This window comes from Hippoglossus stenolepis, chromosome 4, assembly GCF_022539355.2.
Source record: "Hippoglossus stenolepis isolate QCI-W04-F060 chromosome 4, HSTE1.2, whole genome shotgun sequence".
NCBI lineage: Eukaryota > Metazoa > Chordata > Actinopteri > Pleuronectiformes > Pleuronectidae > Hippoglossus > Hippoglossus stenolepis.
In genome coordinates, this window is record NC_061486.1 from 2,286,631 (window position 1) to 2,304,406 (window position 17,776).

General features: G+C 42.5%; 1 protein-coding gene across 5 annotated transcripts in view; it reads right to left on the minus strand.

The window, feature by feature from the left end:
- actn4 (actinin, alpha 4) overlaps positions 1-17,776 on the minus strand; it is a 52,089-nt gene that overhangs the window by 5,997 nt on the left and 28,316 nt on the right. For 3 of the 5 annotated variants that reach the window (XM_035153755.2, XM_035153757.2, XM_035153753.2), the window contains exons 2-17: positions 11,880-11,994; positions 11,163-11,282; positions 10,189-10,275; positions 8,763-8,850; positions 7,719-7,797; positions 7,535-7,616; positions 6,256-6,341; positions 3,166-3,258; positions 2,916-3,041; positions 2,698-2,802; positions 2,342-2,489; positions 1,933-2,083; positions 1,492-1,600; positions 1,046-1,186; positions 769-951; positions 357-491 (exon numbers count right to left, since the gene is read on the minus strand). In XM_035153755.2, the coding sequence (XP_035009646.2) occupies positions 357-491; positions 769-951; positions 1,046-1,186; positions 1,492-1,600; positions 1,933-2,083; positions 2,342-2,489; positions 2,698-2,802; positions 2,916-3,041; positions 3,166-3,258; positions 6,256-6,341; positions 7,535-7,616; positions 7,719-7,797; positions 8,763-8,850; positions 10,189-10,275; positions 11,163-11,282; positions 11,880-11,994 (1,848 nt within the window). Of the gene's footprint in view, positions 1-356; positions 492-768; positions 952-1,045; positions 1,187-1,491; positions 1,601-1,932; positions 2,084-2,341; positions 2,490-2,697; positions 2,803-2,915; positions 3,042-3,165; positions 3,259-4,601; positions 4,688-6,255; positions 6,342-7,534; positions 7,617-7,718; positions 7,798-8,762; positions 8,851-10,188; positions 10,276-11,162; positions 11,283-11,879; positions 11,995-17,776 lie in introns of all 5 variants that reach the window. The other 2 variants (XM_035153756.2, XM_035153754.2) reach the window with 1 other exon arrangement.

The following is a 17,776-nucleotide window of genomic DNA, read 5'->3' on the forward strand; positions in this document are numbered from 1 at the left end:
TTAGAACTTTTAATCCCTGAGATCAGAGAATCAAATGTTGTTAAAAGTCCCACGATCCAGTTTTAAAACAAAGGTCGGGACGGGTTTTATGGTTTTGTAAAATAAACTCCCTGCTGTATAATCTGGCATTTGAATTAGTACGATCTGGCTTTTCTATGATTTGCACTTATATTGTATTTTGTGAAGCCCCCTTTAACTATGGGTTTGAAAGGCACTATAGAAATAAAGTTTATCATGTTATTATTATAAGTCTGAAGAGAAGGCTGGCCCGGCACTAGAGGAAGATCTGGACGATTTCGGTTCAGGTTCAACAAGACGCTGAACACAAAGACTGATATCATGCTCTGATCCTTTACCTCCATCTTCTCCTGTATGTAGGCACCGACTGTGTTGGCCTGGGTGGCAAACTTGGCTCTCAGGGTGTCGTTGGAGTTCTGTTTGTTCAGCTCATCCTGCAGGGCGGTGTCACGCAGCGGCACCATGGCCATTGCCTACAACACACACACACACACACACACACACACACAGTCAGAGGAAGTCACTGATCATTCATTAAGTTTAGTTTCTCGTCTTGTGGATGATCTGTGATTCGCTGCAGATTTGTTGGTAAATACTAATCAGCCACTGACGACTTCAGTGTTTGTGTCTCTAAATGCAGGTGGAATGAGGCAGAAATCATAGACAACAGATTGTGGGGTTTCGCAGCAGAACATCTTCGAGGAAAGATCAAAATCTGAGCAACACCTGGTCCATATTTGAGCAGCCTACCTTCTCCCATTTGCTGTCGATGCTTTCAGGTGTGATGGTGGTGTAGGGGTTGGCTCCACTCAGCTTGATGCCGTTGCTCTGGGCGATCTTCTGCACCTCGGCCTGGATGGACTGGATGGCCTCTCGCTCCTTGTTGGCCTCCGACAGGGTGGACTTGAACTGCTCGTGGGCTGTGATCAAACCCTGACGTAGGAAACATGTTTGGTTTTACCTGCGTCCGACACTATTACACATGTAGAACAGTATATTTTTGCACAGTGTCCAAGTATCCAATTACCTGAATCTCCTCGATGTTGTGGACGATGAACATGTCCTGCAGGTCCTCCATCGCTCCCTCCATCCAGTTGTTGAAGGGCGCCGCTCTCTTGGCGTACTCCAAGTAAAGCTCGTCTATCGACGCCAGCTGCTTCTCTGTCCTCTGTCGGAAAGATAAGATACAAGAAGGGTTTGTTAAAGTTGAATTGGGAAATAGTGATGAGAAAACACGTGATTTTTCTAAACCTTCCACTGAGAAATATTAGGATGTTTTTCTACTGATTCTGCCGACCTGACTTGAAGTGTCACTTTTTATATTTCATGTTGATGTTAAGATATTTTAACACAAGCTTCTGCACAAGAAAATGTTTTAAACCAAAACACTCGACTGCGCCTAGAGTCGACAGTGTGAGGGACATTGTTCATTCAACACCAAACTCAGACTGACAACCTCCGACTGGCTCATACCTCCAGTGACTCTTTGCGGTTCAGGGTCAGGACTCCCAGGCTGTCCCACTGGTCACAGATCTTCTGACAGCGAGCGTTCACGCTGGCAGAATCGTAATAGTCCAGCTCGCTGGAAAACACAAAGAATAGAAGAGAGAAGTTTATAATCACAGATTCTTTTATCCTTTTTCTTATGATCTCATGCTGTGGCTCTGTGTCAGAATGAGAGCTCCTCGTTTTTACGCGGTAAAATCTTTCTACCATGTCAAGTCATCCTTTCAGCTTGGTGATGTCTGTGATGGGCAGGACTCAGAGATCAACTAAATACAGCATAGTCTCTGGAACTGATCTGATATATAGTTCACATTTCCAGTCTGATGTCATTAGCACGTATTGGCTCAGAGTGTTGACCTCGGCTTTATTAACTTTATCACGTGAAGACCTCTTTTCCTCCGTCCTTACTTGAGCTCCTGTGCGATGGCGGCGATCTGCTCCACTCTGTCCTGATGGGCGGCCAGGTCGCTCTCAAAGGCCTCGTGTTTCCGTAGCAACGCCTTGACTTCTGACAGGGTGGAAGTCTCATAGTCTTTCTGGGTCAGCATGGCCTCCTTACCTGCATTCACACAGACCTCATTTATTCACTGGATTTAACCTGGATGTCTCACTACGACTCACCAAGTCTCTTAAGTGCTGTACAGAAGTTAAAGAGAGGCTGGGAAAATACTGTAGGTGGTGAACTAGCATTTTTAAATATCACCTGCTCTCTTACAGAAACTTACTGAATCAAGATCATATTTGATTTAAAAAACTCCAGAAAGGTTCAGCAAGATGAAGAAGAGACATCTTGAAATGGAGGCTTGCGTTTACATACCATCGGTCCAGGACTCGTGGATGGCAGCCTTCTGGTGGAACTTCTCGGCCAGATGTTCGAGTCTCTCCAGACGTCTGATCTCACTGAGAATCCATTCCTCGTAGCCTTTTTCTGCTCCTTCCAGAGTGTGCCACGCTCCATTGATATCCTGAGACCATACAGCAGGTTAGTACTCATGTTAAACCTTCACTGTGGGGAACAGGACTGGAACCAGTCTGTCTGCATAGAGTCTAACACCACACTCGTGTTTCTATTGTGCAGAGACGTATGAATTAAATGGTGAAAACCGATAATAGACTTCTGAATTATGCTCCAAGACTATTTAAAAACAAGTTCTATAAATTCTGAATACGTACAGACACCATGCGTCCTTCTGATGGCATGAAGGCAGGTCTGTTGCTGAGCCTCAGTTTCGTCTGCAGAGTGTTGAAGCTGATCTCCAGCTGACACTTCTCTTGGACCTGAAGACACAAACAGAACGAGTCGACTCAGCATTCGTGAGCAGATTCAGCCGAGGAAACTAAAATCTCCAACCAAAAACGAGTGCGTATGAAATCCAGTAGTTCATTTAAACCTTTGGTGGTTTGTGGACGCAGCGGTAGTCTCTGAAGTCCTCCTGTTTTGCCTGCATGTCATTTACAGTTTTCTCCTGGGTTCGGTTCTCCAGCCAGGGGACGGTCCGACGGATCCACTCCAGCAGCTGGAGGCAAACGGGAAGATGAGGAAAAACACGTCAGGAAAAACATCCAGCTGGTCAGCGATGGACAACTTCAAATCTGGATCGGTGTTAACGTGCTGAAGGGTTCTGCAGGTGCTCTACTCACATCACTGGCCAGCTTCTCGTAGTCCTCCATCATTTGCTCGTTTTCCTGGTTGACAGCCAGAACTTTGCAGATACGATTTGCAGCTGTCTCAGCCTATCAGGGAACAGAGTGATGAGCGGCGCTCACGGTGGTTAAACAACACACCGTCATCATCGCTGTGCCCAAAGCTGAGTGAGAGCATTCACTGTGGCTACGTATCAAAACACGATGCTGCACTTCAAAGTCACCTAATGTAAATTAATTAATTAATCTATTAGTTTCTATTACCACAATTATGATAAAAACAAATAAATCTAAGTTTGTGCGTACACACTCCACACACACAGGCAGTGAATTGGAATAAACCCAAACACATTATTATAAAAGTGCAAAAACACAAAAGCTAATTGGACTGATATCAACATGCTCCAGCTGCCAATGGTTAGTTAACAGTGCCAGAATCAATGTGTGTGTTTTAAAGCTTCATGCGTCTCCTGTCACAGCTCAGGAGTCAGTCCACACGTCTAGTTACAGGTTCATGTAGAGCTGCCATCCACCTCAGTACGTCTGCCTAGGACATTACACTACTGTACCACTGGAAATAAAACACAGTACACACACTCTCTAATTACAGACGATATATTCTGTACAACAAACACAGTTTTTGTTTGATCTTAACTTTTTGGGAGCATTTTTCATCTTCTGCCTTAAAATACATCATCGTTTAAATTAAACTTCACATCACATACATGAATCACATCATATAACAAAAACATTTTGAATTGAAAAGTGTTAATAGCTGAAAAGAAACTGGTGACATCAACAAGTGTTTCCACCAAACAGGTCTGGTTTCCCCAAATCTTAATGTTGTTTTTAAACATTTCTCTGATTCTGATTTATGATCTTTATGTAAAGTGGAACCTAACCTCAGATGAGATTTATTATTCAGGAGCTACATAATCCCACTGGAAACTTAACAAGAGCAGTTTAACACTAAAAAACACCAACGACAGTCAGAGAGATCTCCGACACTCGTCATAGACGATTACAGGACTAAATCTACATCCAGACCATAAAGTTAATCTCTTTGTCGGGGGAAACACAGTTGATGTCCAAAAGTCTGAAACCGAAGCACCAGAAAGCATTTCCCAGAGTTCCTTTCATCATCCTAATCTGACCTTTCCCTGAGTTTATAAAATTACACTGAAGAGCATCTTTGACCATGAATGTGATTGCAAATAATCAGAATTATTCTATGCTTGGATCAAATGATAAGTAAAAAAATCAGCTAAAAAAAGGATTAAAACTCTTTCTATGAAGTTGTTTCTGAAGTGGCCCTTCACTGTTACGCTGCATGAACATATAAACATATGATGTTTCTTTACAGGAGGATTTGTGGTTTTGCAGATTTTGCTGCAGAGAAGTGTTAGTGTGAGTCTGAAGCGTGAGGCGCTCACCTTCTGTGCGCCAGAGAAGGCATGATAGAAGCAGGATACATAGGTCATAATGGCCTTCTCATCTGGCCTCAGCGTACCCACGATGTCTACACATCACCCAGCAGGAGAGAGAGAAAGACAGAGTGAAGCCAAAGCTACCCAAAGCTACAGGGTCCTCGACCCCCACAGGAGGTGAGAGCGAAAGGGGAGAGAGCGGCTCCCGCTTTAAATCCAAGTTCTCCCTGTAACACGCCCCAACAACCTCCGGCACACTAAGGCTGAAGGGGGGGCGTGATGGGGGGCAGCAGGGGGGAGAGAGTGGAGGGACACTGGAGCCACAGGGTCGAGGTTGGGACACAAACACATCAGCTCGTAAATCAGGCTCATTAAATCTGTGTCAGGGTGAATTCACTCAAACAGTTTATTCAAACTCTGCATTTTCATTTGGTTCATTTAGCAGGAGACAATGAGGGAAATACAAATCCTAACTGCACTGAGGCCTGAAACTACACGTGTGTGTAGGAGAGAGAGAATAAAGGACTACAAACTGCAAGAAGTGTCATAAAAGTTCTAAAACGACGTATTGATGAGCCGAATCACACAAAATGCGATAAAAACACTTTGTGCTTCCAGCTTCTTAAGTTTAAAAACGTTGCCGTTCTGTCAAGTAAGAATTGTTACACATTATATCTTTAAAGCGCAAAAGGTAAATTTATATAAATTATAGAATTAAAAAACTATTATATTCATCAAAAATGTAATAAAAAGGTTTATGTTTTTTGTTCCTAATAAAGACACTGTAGCTGGAAGAGGACTTACACAGTTTCAGGGTCTCAGTGCAGGTCTCTTGCTAATTATTTAAAAATTCTCAAATGAACGAGATGAAAAACCAACACAGCAGCAGACGTTGAATAAATGTTAATAATATGTTTGAGTGTTTGTGATGCAGGTAAATAAAGAATAAAGCTGGTAAAAGCAGTAAGTCTGTAGATTAAAGAGTTTCTTTCTATTTGTTCAAAGTCTTTTTAAACAAACTTTCTCTGCAGCTTCGGATTCAATGTAGAAATGATGAGGGAGTACAAGTTGTAGATGGAACAAGTGCAGAAAACACACACACACGTTCTCTCGCGGGGGCGCAGAGAAACACAAACACTTTCTAAAAGAGCCAGAAAATTAATTAGAGGAAGAGAAAAACAAGAGACGCATCCACTGGCTTCCTGTCGGAGGCCTACAGGGAGCGAAGAGGGGGGAGGAGGGGAGGAGAAATACGAGAGGAGATGGTGAAGCAGGGGAGGAGAGAAACAATAGAGGTGGGGGAGGCATCTACACTTATTAAATTATTTATCTTTATGTTCCAGATCCTTTTATTTCACTCGATTACTCTAAGATTAAGAAATTCCAACCAGGCCAGACCCGTTTCTATGACAGTGCGTCACATGACCATAACATGCTGAAGATTTACTGCTTTCACCAGCCAACTTGCATACACACTGTTTGTGTGTTTGTGTGTGTGTGTATATGTGTGTTTGTGTCCCAACACATCCAGTGTCGTTGTTGATGCCCAGGTCGTAGCAGCGCTGTGGAGAGAGAGAGAGAGAGAGAGAGGCCATGCTGGACAGGAAGCAGCACCTTGTTAGTAACAGAGGGTTAAAGGTCGAGGGTCAGGGGGGGGTACCTTCTGCGCTCCAGAGAAGGCATGGTAGAAACTGGACACATAAGTCATTATGGCTTTCTCATCTGGACGAGCAGTGTTCACAATATCTACAAGGGGGGGGGCAGACAGTGGTTATAAAAACACACACAGGCCAGATAGAGGACACGGGAGTATACACAACAGACGCACATGTAGAAACACACAGTCGTATTAAACACGCTGACAAACAGACACATGAAACAAGCTCCTGTCGTCGTTAACAGGCGATCAGAACGACGCACGATTCATTCACAAACCAACAGAGTGAGAACAAGTAGAAGAGGAAACACAAACAAACAACACTGGACACACAAGGGTCAGACCCATACATCACTTAAAATTTAGATGGAACAAAATATCTTAGCTTTGGTGTTAAAAACTGGGACATTTTCCACTTAAGTTCTGCAGAGAAGCACCTCAATCAACTTTTTAATTTTTAAGAAGCAAAGGGTCAAATGTTATGTCAGTAAATATCAGTGTCCGATCATCTGTACTAAATATCAGCCGCAGTGCTCGTATGGGTCAGACCCACACGCAGGACACACAGGACACGCAGAACACGCAGGACACACAGAACACGCAGGACACACAGGACACGCAGAACACGCAGGACACGCAGGACACGCAGACACAGGACACACAGGAAAGACAGACAAAGACACAGGAACGTCACAATCCAGAGCTTTAGAGGAGACAGAGGAGTTAGAGTGAAATGAAGGGACGGAGGCTCCATCTTCTCTTCTGCTGCAACAGCTCATGAACAGTAACAGGGTCAGCAGCGACATTTACGTGCACATCAACACTGTGACTGATGGAAGTGAGACCGAAATTAAATTAATATCAGGAGAATTATTGTGAATCTGTGGCAGATATTATTCATACTACAACATATGGATTTTAAAGGAGTTTCTGTTTTTAGTAAACTATATATGAATCACAGCTGTGAGTTGTACTTTATATGAAACCGTCACCTTCTTGTGTGCATGTAAATACAGCCAGTAGCTGATAAATAACAGTTTTCATACAGTTTAGTGTAAAAGAATAGGGCTGCACAATAAATCTAAACATCCTCATAATCACATTATGAACAAGTGCGATAAATTCAAGTTTTATACAGAGAAGAATCAGGTTCTCCAAACAAAAGAGAACATGTTGTGACTTGAATTGTTCTTGAATTGAATTTCAACTAAAATTGTGAAATCTTGATCACGATATCTGTCAGAATATACACAACCAGTTTCACAGTCGAGCTCAAACGTACCTTCTGCGTCCAACATCTTAGGAATGTCCAGGTGCTTCTCAGCCACTTCAAAGGCGTTGTTCAGATTGGTGACTGGGTCGTCCTGAACAACCAATCACAGTGTCAGGGGACTATAAATGTGCTGATTAACAAATGATTAGCAATAGTCATGAATCATGTGTGTGTGCTTGGGAGTGGGTCGCACCTTCCTGAGGCTGTCGTAGTCGATGAGGTCGGGTCTGTGTCTGTGGATCAGAGCGTTGAAGGCGAGACCGTCCTTCCAGCTGTGAGACAAAGAACAGATGAACTGAGCGTCTCTGGTTCAGAAATACTCTCCATCCATACTAACACGTGAAAACACTTATAACCAGGGAGCAGATCATCTTCTCTGCAGACGGTTGCCTAGTTACAGAAAATACTGTGAACGAGGAACAGCAATGGTGAAAACAAGAGCATGGATTTCTTGCAGTGACGACAAAGTAAAACGGTTCCTGACAGTAACAGTAAGTGTTAGCGACACTTTGCATTCACTCCTGGTAGTCGAGTCGTGACTGACAAGAACCAATCAGGAGGAGGACGTGTGCGTCTGCAGAAAATATGTGCAAACACTATAAATGTGGTGTTTACTCAATCCTGAACCTTTCTAGAGCTACGTCTGAGAAAATGTTGATAATTAAAAAGTATTGGCGTATAACTTGACCATTGTGTGTGTTGTATAAAATACTTCTACAACTGGACATGTATCACACAATAATCTGTCACAGTATAAGAAATATTTGAACATATTCTGAATTCTTCCTTTCACATATCTTCTTCTTTTTCATTTTGAAACACACGTTACATGTGGTGTCTGACAGGGGCCCTCGTACAACCTGACATGTCCCGATTAGTCCAACAGGGGGCGACCTTTCTACAGAACTACAGTAGTTTACCTCAGGTGTATTCAACATGTCTGAGATTTCATTCAGCAGCACCTGAACATATCATTTCACACAAAGTCCCAAATGTATTAACTCACACACAGTTATAACGGAGAGAGTCTTTGTGTTTTACAGACCACAGTATCAGAATCGTTTTTTAACATATTCTATAGAACCCAGTTGCTAGATCGTTGCTGCAGACCCCAGATAATAAACTTAATCAGAGTTTCTCTAGAGTTTTACTCTCCCATGAGGAACTCGCACTAGACAATCACCACCTTTCAACCATGAATGACCCTTGTGACCCTTAAAAGAAGAGTGTGTGTTACCTAATATGGAAGTTCTGCACGTTGACATTCTTGTAGGGAGCGGTCTTCCTCTGGCACCACAGGAGAAGACCCTCCTTCGCAGAGGTCTCTGTGAGGGAGACGTAGAGGAAACATGGGAGAAGGTCAGGAGGAGGAAGAGAGGAGGAAAGGTCATCGCTGCTTTAGTCTGGAGAAACGTCTCTTGGAGTATTTGAATTGTTTGATTCCATCAACAGCATCAGAGAAACACTGCAGTTACAACTGTGCTAAATATAAACTGCTGTTGATGTTGTTGTCGTTTACTACAGAAAAATATCAGTCGCTGAGGAAAATAAAAAATATGAGTCAGTGTAGTGGCCCACACCCAACAGAGTTAATGCAATGCAGACGGATTTAATTAGACCCATCACAGATTAAACTGTGTCATGATTCATCCACACAAAATAAACAGACTAGAAACATTCTGGAACCTGGAGAAGTGCAAACACCAGTTACTGTTCGGGGATTTCTGACGATCAGTGGATGAATTGATTGGCTCATCATCAGAAAATTTGATGTTTCAAAAACATTACTTTGAAATCAACACCTTGGACATTATTTGATGTTGAGATTTATTATACTGCATTTTTTCCATCGCATAATAAGATGACGATGATAATAATGAAATCAATAAATTGATGCACTAACATGAGATCATAACATCTCAAATCACCGCACTGTATTTTTCCAAAATCAAATCTTAAGTAAATGTTTCATGCTGATTTGGTCTCATGAGAAACACATGGAACTGAAACATCATGTATCATCTGTTTGGACTCTCATTTCTCCTTTAATAAAGGTCACAAGGAAAATGTTCTCATGACGTTTTAAGGCTCTTTTCCAGTCCCATATGCATCTAAACAGTAATATGAAAAAATATATAAAAAATAACAGCATTGCGAGTTCAGGGTGAATTCCAAAAACATCTTTTAAAACTGTCAGTTATTTTAAATGTCATTAAGATCTCCAGAAAGTTTGGCCTCTGATTTTTGAGTCTTTGAAGTGGCTCATCACTTTCAGTTTTTTGATACTAGATAAGTTTGAAACAGAACTTTACAGAACTTATTTCATGGCTATTGGGATTTTTGTAATAATATTCATAATAAAACTGTAGCATTTAAATGAGTAGTTTCACATCATCATCATTCTAAATGAGCATTCAGGTAGAACCAGACCTGTTCCACCATATATGTGTGTGTGTGTCTCTAGCCTCGTTACTGCCACTCTATTTCCCACAATGCATCGTGAGTAAACGCCAAAGACCCTGGTTGCCCTCTGTCAGCTAATTAATCCTGAAAACCTGGTTGCCAGTCAAGCTGTAGCTGTGCCCTTCAGCAAGGCACTCCTCTGCCGAACTGCTGCCGGTTCTGAATGTGTTAATGCGAAATGAAACATCTGGACGCTTTACCTTCGACAGAGATGTCCTGGATGGCGAAGCGGAGGATGATGGTCCAGATCATTCCCAGGGTCATCTTCGCATTTCCATCCACAATTTCTGCACAAAAAAACAAAAGGAATTCTCTTCAGTTTCTTCTAGAGACGCTGTGGAATATGCATCTTGTGTGTCACTGCTGTTTTACAGTCGTACATCTGCTCTTTCATTTAATAACGCCAACACACCCACACAGGAGCACTACATGTCCCACGGCAGCTGAATCTCAAGGATTTTCTGGGAAAGTGAAGCTTTAATAACGATTTCTCACATTGAATAAATAAATACATAAAAATCCTGAGCTTTTCTTAATCATAACTACATGAGAAACATATTTAACCATTTGAAAATGACAAATTTCCATTCAATGTTTTTCTGTGTTGTATGAATCAACTTTGTGCTCTGTGAAGGTGAAAATCAACATTTTCAAAAACATAAATATCATAAACTCCGGGCTCGATCCACAGATGTGTCAGGCTCGTAGACGGACAGGAAGTCATGTTGGAGAGGAGGCATGTGGACTGGGTCAGATTCCACTCATAGCTCAGACACGGGTTTCACCTGCTTTATCTTCCAGTTCATCAGTTACACTCTCGCTGTCACCAGTGACTCGTCGTTTTCATTTGATCAAAGATACTTCAGGCTAAATCTATTTTCCATCTCTCGTTCACAAAAAGTGTGGATTCGAAACCCGCCACCAAGTATGAAAACTGAAAAACTCAAAATGTCTCTTTTGGTCTAAACTTATATCCAAGTTTATCATAGGAAGGGTGAAGGTGGATGAATGAAGTGTTAATATCCACTTGTACATGTTGGGACAGTGTTTCAACATATCTGCAGTTCATTACATTGTAGCACATCTACTGGATGTGTTTGGTGCCGTGTGCATCTATTTCAGGGTCCTTGATATACGAGTGTGTGTATGCATGAATGCACGACTGCATATTTACCCTCTGCTCCGATTGACACCAATTTCACTCCCTTGCTGGCGATGAAGTCCAGGGCTTTGTTCACATTGTTGATCTTGTGGACCCTCATCTTTCCTCGCTCAGGCTTGGGTAACCGTTCGCCTGTGGACACACACAAATGCACAGACACACACACACACACAGGGGAACAAACAAAAAGTGAGTGAGTTAGCTCCTGCGGTGTTTCCACAGGCTCAGCAGAACGTCAGTCAGTCAGCAGCGACATTAGACAGCAGAAAAAACTGAAGTGACTGTGAAAAAGGAAGCCGGTTGCACATCCAGATTTTATTATGGGATGACAGCACTTCAAATTATTATCTACTGAGCCGACAGGAACAGCTTTCTCTACTGTAACCTCCAAATAAACAGGAGAAACCTCGAGAGGAACACGGTCGTACAGACTGACAGATGCAGAACAGGGTGTGTTTTTAAATTCAGAGGCTGGAAACAGAGTGACCACACCCTGGGAGAGGCAGTGATGTTGTACATCTTTAACATATGAAGACATTTCTCTGACTAATGAGTGAGTGAGTGAGGGAGCGTGTGTGTGTGTGTGGTGGGCTGGACAGTTTTCCATTTGCGGCCTCTGTTCTGAAACAACCACTAATCAAACATCATCACAGCGGTTTTAGTTTAATTGAAAAGGCTTTTGACCGAGCCCGACTTCCTGCTGACTTTGAGGTTGTACACATGCGTTACCTGCGATGACCTCCAGCAGCAGCATGAGTTTGAGCCCATCCCTGAAGTCTTCCTCGATGTTCTCGATCTGCGTGCCCGACTTCCGTAGGTGGGAGTTGCACCACGCCGTGAATGTCTGCGCAGGAGAAACAAACGAGACACAAACTGTGAGTATTCATAGCCAGAGTCTGAATGTTTTCTCAGCTTTTTTATGACAATAAACCACTTTGAGTTGAGAATCAAAGAAAATGAAATTCAATGGGCAGGAAGGGAGGCCAGGGAGCTGCTTTGATAAGACAGGAAGTAGCAGGAGAAAAGGGGAGGAGACAGAAGTTATAACACAATAGCAACACGTAAGAACTATTATAGCAAAGTACAATTTAACCATTGGATAAGAATATAGTGAACACACCTATACGTCAAACTACATTTCATCGCCATACGTTTCTTTACATTCTTCCTCTGAGACCATGTCAATGAAAACAGGGCAAATAAATCCACCCTTTGTTTAATCTCGGGACTCATTCCCACACAGAAAAAAGAGAAAATAGTCCCTCTGTCACATCAGAACCTACCCGAGCGTAACCCACACTGACACAAAGAGCCACAGGTTGAGAAACACTGCCATTAACCCTGAGAACCCAACAGAAAGATCTCGGCCACGATTTGAAAACCAGAGGGGAATCAAACCGACAAACATCTGTGACACGTGTAATTAAATATCAGAATGGTGCACCAGATCGCAAACACAGGACATCTGGGAAAAGACACACACCCGCACAAAATCACACATCAATAGCTGGTTGGAATCCCGTGTTTTTATGCTTCTGGTTTGCCAGCATTCTTCACAAATGTGTTTTGAATCATTTTATTTTGAAGGAGCTCGTGGCACAGAGGTAGGCACGAGACTGCAGGGAGGCGGGAACGCTCGGTCACGCCACTCTCCGGAGAAGAGCTCCGTTTATGGCACATCATCCGTCAGAGTGTCAGAAACACTTACAGCCATTTTTATGACTTGTTAGATCATTTAAGGGAAATATTTAAAGATGCAGAGCGACCAAAAAGACATGTTCAAGTCTCCACAGCGTCACTGAAGCCACCATCGCTGATTATCAACATAAACAGATTTAAAATAATGTTTGTCGTCTCATAATCTTTTGAAATATTAACCTAAACTACAGGGCTAAATCTTGTGGTTTACAATTCACAAACATTAGCTACAGCTGAAAAGTAAGACGAGCTTTGAGAGGCAGCGTCCATCACGTGAAGGAGGGAAGAGGAAACAGGAAGGAGAGGGACAGGAAACGAGGTCATTTCCTAGCAAGAAGAAACTGACTTGTTTTATCTGGTTTGAACAGATTTCCAACAACACCCAGGAAATAACCTATTGTCTCTTGTTTCAAACATCAAATTAAGTCCTTCACTTTCCACTTTTTGTTAAATGATCCTGGTCTTCTGAATTTCTGGAATATCTCAAACTGCATCATGTGAAACAAAAACGACTTGTTTAAGAGTGATATAAACATAAATGAACAAAAGTTTTAATAGTCAATTTTAATTTGGTGCAGCTTGAATGAATGTAAGCGACAGCTGGGCCCGGGTGGAGATATGAGCTCTGCTGAGGGACATTCTAGTTTATTCTACGATAATTATCTCACAGGAACGTGGAACATTTTCTTCTTACATGAGAACCTTTGGACTCAGCCTCATGTCCGTCATAAACTCAATACGTTTGTAGCCGTCAGCTTGTGCTCAGGGGAAAATATAAAATGGGCTCTTGTCACAATTGTCTGAAAGTTTAAAGGCTGAACAACTTCTAGAAGAAATAATAGACGAGCTGATAATGACGAGTGTTGGAGTGAGGATCAGGTGAACTGGTACAGGATGAACTGAGCGGTACAGTGAGTGTAAACTGAGACTCACACCAGCCACACAACTGCTTCCTTCTCAGTGTTGGGCCCAGACTGGATACAACAACTTTGAGAGAGAGATCACTAATGAGAGTTAAAGATGTGAAGAAGGATCAATCAATTTCACACCTCCTCCTCTCCCTCCCTCTCCTGCGCGGTGCGTTTAAAAACATTACGACTGGGTGCAACTCGCTGCCCGGCCCCTCTCCCCACCGTCCCACCACGGCTGCCGGCACAAAGCGCCCATTGAGCCCTGTGGATAATAGCACCCTTCACTCTCCCTCGGCCCGTTTTCCCTCACTCTGTGACCCTCCCCTAGACCGATACCAACCCCCAACTCGCCCCCGACACACACAATCATAGAGCTCCCTCCCTGAACTGAGACTGGACCGGGGCAGGAGGGGGAGGAGGGGGTGAGATACATTTCACATAAACAAACAGACATTCAAAGTTACGGGGGCAGAAGGGGGGGAGAGCGGAAAGACAATGCCCCCTCTTCCACCCACACTCCCACCTCCCTCACAGAGCTATGGACAATGCAGCAGGAAGTGGCAGAGCAAAGACAGGAAGTTGCAGCTTAGTTTAGCACCGAGCGGAGTGAAGACGCATTCATCAATGTCACTGATTCAAACGCTGATCAGTGGAGCCAAGACCTCCAGTCTCTGATCATCAACAACACGTTTATATATTTAAAGGTCATTTAATTCAGGCAAAAACACTTTTCAACACTTGAATCAAGCTTTATAATCAACAAGACCGTTCCATGATATAAAAAATGATATGGAGGTGTTGTGGCCATCTCTCAAATGAACACAATGAATCAAAAAATCTAGGTTGTGATATATTTAGAAAGATTACAAGTGCATATCTTCCTTTTTTCTTATACCTATAATGTGCATTTTCTATCCAGGACATTCTGCAGGTTTCAACAAGTTAAATTAAAGACTTTTTAAGACCAAAATAATGAAATTTAAAACCATCAAGGACGACAGATATGAAGGAATATCACAGTCCCAGGATTACTTTTACTTCCTGATAACTGAAGATAAGTGAAGGAGACGACTAGAGAATAACCCTCGAAACACCAATATCTCTCAGGAAGAGCTGGTTTTAAATGAGCGTTAATGTAATTAAGATCTACCTAAAAGCATTAAAGATTTATTGCATAAAACTTTAACATATTTAAGACTTTTTCAGGCCTAAAGTTCAGATTATTAAACTTAAGACATCTTTTTAAGATCCCATGGAAACAATCCTTTAAACTTCTTGCAACGTTTTAAAATATTTCTGGTGTTTTAATTCACTTCACACAGATTCTTAATCATTGTCTGAGAGGATATAACGTGTTATTATATATTTCTTATTTTTGTCAGTGTAGATACCCGTTTAGCATCAAAACTGGGACCACAGCCTGTGGAGTAGAGTGGGGAACATTAAAGGTTTCTGCTCGGTGGGAAACTTAAAGTGTAGGAATGTGAAACAGTGACACTGGGAGTGGTGAGTCTGGTGACAGCAGCAGGTTGAGACCTGCAGAGACACGGAGATCTCCGTGTTCTGTGTAACACATCATGCTTAAAGGAGCAGTGAGAGCCGCTAAGAGTCTGTCTGTACCAACACGGAAGAAGAAAGAAAAAACCTCTTTTGAAATCTGTCAAGTTTGGTTTTGTGTATCAAGGAAACGTAGCAGGCACCAGGCCGCCTCGTGTCATTCAGGGACAAGGTGTGGTGCTGCTGCTGGTGAGTGCACAGAACAGTGCTCAGGTAGAGAGGGAACCATGAAAGGTTTGTCTGTCGTCACGCTGTGTTTCTTTACCTTCATACAAACAAAACTGATCTTCCAACATGTTGATTGAAGAGTTGATATAGTGTCTGTTGACATCAGGTGCAACATGTGACATCAACTCTTCACAGGCAACACAGGCTGAGCTTCTTAATTCTCTACAAGGGAGAAGTGTCTCGATTTAAGTCTATAAAACTTGTTAGCACAAGCAACACTATAAATACAAAGATCCTCCAACTCTTGCCTCTTATATAACATGGTTTTAAAAAATATATATATATATATATATATATATATTGTGTGTGTGTGATGTACGCATGCAGAGATTCTTATTCATTCTAATAAAAGTGTGAACTGACATACTTGGAGCTGTCTGTTTGTGACTGGATCACCAAAGATACATGTTTATGCCAGCTCTGCACAGGGCCATAGTTTTCCAGTCTGTATTTAATTATCCCTTAAGTTTAAGCATTCAGGATTATAGCTGAGTTGCACCTTTAACTCTGACGGTATTCCTCTTGGTGAATTGGCCATAATTAAAAGTGGTCCCTCTAATCAGGACTTAGAGTGAGCTCTGCCGGTTAAAGCCTGTTAAACTTGTGCATGCTGCTGCTCTGTGTTGACCACACAGATCAGAGGAGAGGATTTCTGATCTGAGCCGAGGACAAAGATAACGAGCTAAACGTTCGTGTGGCACAGACGAGAGAGAAGCTGGATCCGAGTGTTAAGAAGGTTTACATTTTAGGCATGAAGCCTGTGCTCTCATCCTCTTGTGTGTATAAAATAACACGTGTAGCCTCAGTGAAGAACATCCTCTGTTATTACTGCTACATGCATCAAGGACGGCACTTTGACCTCAGGCCCGACACAGTTTAACCTTGAAACGTGTGTTTTGAAGCCTATTTTGATCATTTTACACTTTAATATTTGATGAAAAGGAGGAAGCAATACACAAAGAAGAAGTAGGCGAAAAAGATGTCAACTTGGAAACATGCAGCAGAAGCGTTGTATGCATATATGCACATATGGTACAAACACACATTGGGATACTTCACACAACCGAATGAAATTACTCATATTGAATAAATAGAAAAAGTCAGAGGGGGACTTAAATTTCAATAAGCTAATTTCCACACTATGTTTGGAGAAATTCATGTCTCCAAGTGTAAGCTGCTCATTAACCACACAAATGTAATGATTCTGTGATTGTGCATAAAACAGGGAAATCTTCATCAAAGCAGCAGGTATCATGTTGATGAGCCTCTTCTACAACCGACCGCTGGTGAAGGTTCAGGTCAGGTCGTCAGAGTGTAGAAATCTTTGTTGCGAGTGTCGTGGGAGTACGTCTGGAAGTGGTTAGGGGCTCAGTTGTATTTCATCACACAAACACTGACATCTGCGGACACCACAGACACATAGTGTTTTGTATTATACTCTGATGGAGGACATGTTCCATACAGATGCCTATATATGCACGCAAGAGGAAGAAGAAGAGCTGCTTTGTCTGCTGTTGTCTTTGTATTATTTTAATTATAGAAGTGTAGAGATGAGGGCAGCTGGCTGAGCTCCAAACATTCTCTATTCAGATTCACTGTCCATTTTTGTCTTTCAGCTCAAGCACAGTTGGTACCAGTGTCCGCACAGACACAACATATTGGTGTGTACACGGGCGTCCGCACAAAGCCTTGCGTCACGTGGACCTTCTCAGATCCTCGTGGGCTTGGGGATGTGAAAACGCTGGGTTTCTCCTTCTGTGGCAGATGTACAACAGTGTCCTCACTGCTTTACTGCTCAAGTGTGTGGAAACGAGAGGAAGCCTAATGGGGTCCATGGGGGTCAGATGTTTGATCTGTTTCCACACTAACACACACACACACACAAACCTGTGGCAGATTCTCAGTGTAACCTCAACAGCCTTTCATCTCTGAACCCTAACGGGCCTACAGGGTCAAAGGTCATGGGTCAGATAGATAAATACAGACAGAAAAACACACACACACACACACACACAAACAGAGAGGACACAAAGTTACATAAACGTTGCTCATCAGTGAACCTTTTCTCTCTGTCGCACACGACCACTCCTTGGACAGGAATGTGCTTGAGCGTCATGCATCAACGTGCCCTATACGCACCTTGATAGCATTTGCATGTAAACCTAAATGTACACAGACAACGATGTCTGTCTGCACCTGGAAAGAATGAGCCAGGTCGAACACAATGTTACT